Raw genomic sequence first — 6,644 nt, forward strand, 5'->3', positions numbered from 1 at the left:
AACAAGGCAACATAAAATGTTAAATATCAATGTCCTTCGTCCGCCGAAGCATTATCTCCACAAGGATTTAATGAACTTCGGACGAAGGTCACGAGCATAATGTTACGAAGGTTTCACCTTCGTAATTAAACTTGTAAAGATAATACAAAGTAATGTAAAACGTAAAACATTGAAGATAAATATATTGAAAATAAATGACATCATTCACATATCTTATTATATGAATTTAAAATGTTTGAATATAACGTTTAGGTACGTTTATACCTCTGCCTTGACACACAATAATTCCCGAGTGATGCGTTTGCAATTACAGGAATGCGTGAACAGTAAAGGAATACTGTTCACTATTTATAGGCACAGGGCACAGCCTGTGAGGAATTACAACCATGCCCCTCATAAAAGTTTACAACATTGACTCAGACCCTTATGGACTAAAAAGTCATTCTATCTTTAAGTCGGTTCGATCCCTCATCTTCGGACATGCTGTAATACCGAAGCTTCATGAATGATATCTTCGGCATTACGTTCAAGCAGCTTCAGCTGAAGCTGTTTCCTTTCTGCAGGACCTTCAGCGACGAAGCATGGTCCCAACAGATATGCAATCCGTTTGCTAAATCTTTATATGCATATACTTCCAGAAGAAGATGTTTTGCCTTATTGATATGGTTTTGCAAAGATCAGGGGAGCACATTTCTAAAGTTAGCCTTTATAGAAGATTCAATTGAATCTAGATATACAAGATCGAAATATGTCCTGATGACAATTATTGTACTCTTTTTCCTTGGTAAGTTTTCCTGAAGTTTCTCACATGAGATTTTTAACGAGGCAACAAAGTGCAAATGCAATATGCGTCACCATGCGCTCTTTCTCCATATTTTCCCACTAGGGTTTTTGGGAGTTTTAATGAGACATGTGTTGGTCGCGGTATTCGCCTAAGGGGGAGTGTTGAGAAACCCTAATGAAGGGTTATGTGGGCAAATACCGAATATGCCCCTGAGGGCAATCACGTCTCTATATATAGAACATGTACCCCTCATATGGAAAAGAGATCAGAAAGAGGTCAGAGACCCAACCCTATATCCTGTGTCTCGTGTGTTTTCTCTGTCGTGCTTATGGGAAGGGAGACGGGTTCTCTACAGCTTCTTGCGCCTCTACTGCTGACGGGAGGGAAAGGAGCGGATCTGGTGATCCGTGGTAACGTAGTTCTCAACAGTAACGACACATGCATTTGTGTGTGGTGTCTACACAGTCTCGTTTAATCCCACTAGTACTATATTGTAAACTGTAGATTATATTACTAAATTCGAAATAAGAGACGTAAGGAGAGCGGCTCGAGATAGCCAGCCTTGTCCCGCGACGGCGTAGGATCCCACGCCACGCCCGAGCCCGACCTGGGGTTTGCTGGCCCTTGAGTTCTCCTTCTCCACGCCCGACCTGGCTGCGGTGGCGGAGCTCACTGTGGTTGCCTCGCCCGCGCTCGTCGCTGCTCTGCGGTAGAGATGCGGGAGCTTTTGCACTGGGGTCCCGTCTGGGGCCGCTGATGGCGGTGGCCGCAAAGGATGCCCTGTGCTTGTGCGCTGGAGACGCAGGAGCTCGCGCTGGTGCTAGAGCTCCTCTCGAGCCGCCGAGCCAGAGAGCAGGGAGGATCGTCCGCCGCCGGCGTGGGGGCGACGCTCGTTCACCGCCGGCGCGGGCTTCTTCTCCGGACGAGCGCACCGTCCTTTCACGTGGATCGTTGCAGGTGGGAAGAGGAATCGCGAAATAGAACGAATCGCTACGTGGATCGTTGCAGGCTTTGGATGAAAGCTAACTACACTTTAATTAGCTTTTGGCTTTCTTAGCTAAAGCAGGTTCAATAATATCTAATCAAAAGAGGCTTAAACCGCGACGCAATGAAGATGGACTGCACACGTTTCATTGAACCTCTCGGCTTTTTGTATATATAGATGATATATATACTACATGGATGCAACCTAGAACTGGAAGGATCCAAGGCAGATTCATGTGTCATGCAATAACCTCTGCCATGCACTTGACGTACTGTAGGACATGCATGGACAAATCCAAAGAGCAGGCAGATTCATGACGCGGACAGCGCGACCCTGTGGCCATCGTAAGACAAAGAGCTCGCCGGTGTTAAGGTTTCGTGCCACTCAGTTAACCTACAGCTGAAATTCTAGCTGTATGTTCGATCGTGGGAAACAATTACGCTGCACTTGAAAGAGCTGTTACTGAATTTTCATCAGAGAGCTACCCTTCCGTGTTTTTACTATATATCTAGAGATATATAGTGCATATCTAAATGCATAGCAAAATCTATGTATCTAGAAATACCGAAAACGTTTTAGAATTTGAAATGGAATACGGCACGAGGCAAGAGACACTGGGTTAATCACAGTATACTGGCGTGCAATGAAAAGCAAACAAAACTGTCTACTTAGATGCAGGATAATAAACATGCCGTTCCCTCAGATAATGACATGTATAGCTACCAACAGATGTTACACATTGGTCTGTAATCCTTACAGAGCAGCCACGGCCAGGGATTAACTCCACAGTACTTCCCTCTTCCAAATTCAAAACTATAAGATGTTTTGTTTTTCTAGGCATATACTCCCTCCGTTTCTTTTTAGTTGTCGCTGGATAGTTCAATTTTGCACTATCCAGCGATAACTAAAACGAAACGGAGAGAGTAGCTTATGTGATACATTTAAATATATATTACGTTTACATAATAAAAAAAACAATATATCCTGAAAAGTCAAAACATATTTGAAACGGAGTACATAGCGCAAGCGCAATAAGCCCCGAAAGAACAGGGGCGGGCGACACACTTTCATATACGGCAAACTAAAACTGCTCCCTGCGAATGATATGGACAGCCATGGTAAGCGTGCTCTCGTTCTTCTCCAGTTGGAATAGGCAGATGTCACCGACGCGCAGGCCATTGCCACGAGCAAAATTGGGCCATCCTCCATTGAGAAACCACCGCCGACCATTATGAAACATCATCTTGGCCTTCCACGTCTTCCCCGCGCAACAGAGCAATATGGTTTGCCCTTTGGTTGGGAGATACACCGAACCGTATCGCGAACCTAATTCCTGATGCAATATGGATCATCAGTACGTAGTTAGCAGCAACACGCATGCAATATTGGTTCAACAACTCTGTGATTAACCTAGAAAACATCCAGGGGGGTTATACTATATTGGTGGTTTGTATTTGTAATTCTGTATGTAGATTATTATGGAGAATATATATATTTTTTACATTTTTCATGATTTAACAGCAAAGAGTTTGCTCCTATGAAGGCATGTTAATCAGTAAGCTGTCAGATAACAGAAAGATACCTACTCAAACAGAATAAGGTTAAGATGACAGAACAGCAACCTTAAGGATAAAGAAAATAACAATTCAAGACCAAACAAGAAAGAATTGAGCTTACTAGCATCCAACGTTGAGCGAAACCAACGTTGTTGTTCTTCATCACTGCCACGCAAATAGGGATTTCAGATCGGATAGCTCGCACTCGCTCCTCGACGATCCTCTTCTGGGATTCGGATAGAGGACTCTTGCATGGTACGAAGTATGGAGGCTCGAATGAGTCACCAGAGTCTCCGCCGCTCTCCACAGCAGATCCATGAGGAAACTCTTGCGCACCACTAGTTCCCGAGGAAACACTCTCTCCTGCAGCTGCAGACAGTTTTTTTAGACCGTAAGGAAAATGAGTAATCTAGACAGACAGCTAATAGTTTCTTTATGTCTTGCAACAACAATACCAGCAGCTGGTTCTTCCTCAGTACGGATTTCTGAAGCCATCTTCGCAACACTAGACGCGCCAGGCCCACCTGCGGAATAATGAGATGTTTCGTGCAGAACGTAGACCGTAAACGTGCGTCTCATCACATCATCCCTTGTTGGTAAAAGCAGGCAGATGTCTCCCTCCTGGACATGATTGTCACGGACAAAGTCTAACCACTCTCCCGTAACCATGTAGTTTCTGCTTACATCTCTCCTGTAGAATCTGGGATGCCACTTCTTGCTCTTGCCAGGGGTCCCAAGAGTGATGTGTGTGCTTCTATCTGGGAAATGTGCAGTTGCATATTCCTTGGTGATTCCCTGGGGTGGGGGGCAGCAAATGGAGAGCATGATATAGTCAGAAGATCGATCCATGACGAAATGGAATAATCTCATAGGATCGGAGTAGTAGTAGATAGAGTTACCAGGTTAGGACCCGGGGGTTGCACATTGCCCCTCCGCATTATTGATACAAAGGCTGTGAATTGAGGTTGAATTTCCTGAACAAGCCCCATCACTCTCTTCTTCTGTGCTTTAGATAGATAGCATCTATATGCCAAAACATATCCCAAAACGACGTTTTCAGAGACAATGTCTTCTCCTGTACAAAAAAATTCGCAGCAGAGAGGTTAATAACAAGCGACGTACGGTTCCAGGTAAACATGCAATGCAAGCAACTTGAATAATAATGATCGATATATAAAACCTGACTCCTCATCAGACGATGAGGACACCGTAGCCATCTCCACAGTTTTCACACGACGACAGGAGCTAGCCGTCTGACACCCCGTGGACCTTTCACTGCTTGCAGACGCTTCTATGCTGGTATCATGTCGAGACGAAGAAGTGCTTGAAACATCAATGGGATCTGCACTTGTTCCTCGAACGCTTGGGATGCTTTCTACGCCAGGGGGGCTGGAAAATGAGTCGGCACAGCCATCACTATTGGGTGAACAATATGGCCCCACATCCCTTATTATTGACTCCACGCTCTTGGTAGTAGTTAGCTGATGTTCTGGAGAACCACAATGGGCATGACTTGATGGCCCTTCACTTGAGACCTGCTCTGGAGATCTGGCGCAAGTAACGTCGTCGCCACGCCTATGTAGGCATTCGTAACAGAACCATTCTATTGATGACGCATTGAAGACAACTTTGTCCAGACAGTATCTACGCAATGACGAACCGTAATAAGAGAAGAGAAGGCCGACCAGAAATTAATAAGCTGTTACAGTATAACTACGTTAGAGAAGGTACTGCTTGAGCGTTCCATTATATTTAGGTACTATATATGATTTCAAATATCCATTTCTATCTAGTTCAGTACTAGGATGTGAAGACAGAGATCCATTTATATAGGAGGTGTTTGGTTTGAAGAATCGCTCCATCCACGAACGGTCTCGGCACTTTGCGACATGGGTGATGATGTGATTTGTGACATGGGGGGATTATGTTACCTATCTACAATTCTACACCCATTAGAACTACTTGTTGGATATGAGTGGATTGAAGGAGATTAAACCCCTACTAATCAAAATCGAATAGAAATTGATTTAATCAAATGTACGGAATAAAATAAAGCATAGTTAGGGTAAGAGAGAGGCGTACTGGTGCACAGCATAATGCTTGCAGTCTCTGCAACGCAGCAGAAGTTGTCTGTAACCAATATCTCCACAGACTTCGCACACAGTGTTCTGCAGAAACACCAAAAGTTTGCTCTGTCGATCGACATCAGATTATCGATGATATATGCCCCCCCAAAGCCACTAACGCAAATAACCAAATAGTTCCGGCTATATATATATATATATATTTGGTCGTGTCCTGAGAAGATTATGCATATAGGTTACTGTTCAAAGGGTCTTAGAACGCCCAGCAGCAGCAGAACATTCATACATTAATTAGCCAGCAATGTCAGGCAGCATCGACGAGAGGAATCGATAGCATTTCATTCATATCAGAATCGCATCCCAATTTAAGAAAACAGTACCACCCTTGAATATCCTTAATTTTTAATTAATACAGGAAATCGCAAGAGGACGAGAAAGAAAGGAGGAATCGGGGTATCACGCACGCATCCAATACATACCATACTGTCACCGGCCGGAAACCACCTGCGCAGCTCAGACCGATCCCAGTCCCGTAATCCGCCGGAGTTTGAGTTTCGGCCGGTCGGAGGGCCGCCCGCGCTTGTGCAAGGGCTTAACGAACGGAACGAACGGGAGGAATATATAGGCCAGGACCAGGGCGGAGGAGCTGCGGCGCGCCGAGGGTAAACCTTTCGGAAAAAACAATACTAAATTTAATAACGGCCCTGTCATCGGACGATGGACGATCGAGCATCAAATGAGCCGGCTCAGCAAGGTCTTCCTGCTCGGCTCACGGACCACGAACGAACGATCGAGGCCGCGTTGAAGGTACGCACGGTTCAATCGGCTCGATGGCCACGAACGGCTCACAGCCTCACACTGCTCCGGACTCCTACCATGGCTAGGGTGGCTGGCCACAACATTGACGAAGCACCTGTTCTTGTCAATGGCGGTGTCACCGCCGCTACCATGCTTGCCGTCGTGCTGGTGGCGCTCAGCAAGTCAATGCATGGCCGTTGTTTGTGCCGACACCCGACAGTCCACTTCTTTTTTCCAACTGTTGGTTGTATCCTCTAAGCTGTTCATCAGTGACTAGATTGAACTTAACCTAACTGTCTATTTCCTTAATCGGGCCTTTGATTAGGAGGGGTACACTAACCTTGATTAGAGCCCCTGTCACACAACGCTATATAAAGGATTAAGAGATCACAGAAAAAGCTAACGCCGGTGCTCACCCGATCGCCTAGGCGTCAGAG

General features: G+C 45.4%; 1 protein-coding gene across 1 annotated transcript; it reads right to left on the reverse strand.

Moving 5' to 3' along the window:
* Positions 1 to 2,686: 2,686 nt before the first annotated feature.
* On the reverse strand, positions 2,687 to 6,112 carry LOC103626051 (B3 domain-containing protein Os03g0619600). The gene is made up of 7 exons (XM_008646435.4): positions 5,889 to 6,112; positions 5,408 to 5,493; positions 4,506 to 4,969; positions 4,225 to 4,400; positions 3,781 to 4,120; positions 3,447 to 3,694; positions 2,687 to 3,102 (listed from the first exon to the last, which is right to left on the reverse strand). The coding sequence occupies exons 1-7, from the start codon at positions 5,889 to 5,891 to the stop codon at positions 2,851 to 2,853; spliced, it is 1,569 nt and encodes a 522-aa protein (XP_008644657.1). The 5' UTR covers positions 5,892 to 6,112; the 3' UTR covers positions 2,687 to 2,850.
* Positions 6,113 to 6,644: the final 532 nt, after the last annotated feature.

The sequence above is a fragment of the Zea mays genome, chromosome 5 (assembly GCF_902167145.1).
Source record: "Zea mays cultivar B73 chromosome 5, Zm-B73-REFERENCE-NAM-5.0, whole genome shotgun sequence".
Lineage (NCBI taxonomy): Eukaryota > Viridiplantae > Streptophyta > Magnoliopsida > Poales > Poaceae > Zea > Zea mays.

What these genes read in the sequence shown, in the direction of transcription:
- LOC103626051 (XM_008646435.4), bottom strand. An exon ending in AACCCCCGGGTCCTAACCTG is followed by an intron (nt 4,121 to 4,224) that starts GTAACTCTATCT and finishes CCCCCACCCCAG; the next exon opens with GGAATCACCAAGGAATATGC. An exon ending in TCGCTCAACGTTGGATGCTA is followed by an intron (nt 3,103 to 3,446) that starts GTAAGCTCAATT and finishes ATATTGCATCAG; the next exon opens with GAATTAGGTTCGCGATACGG.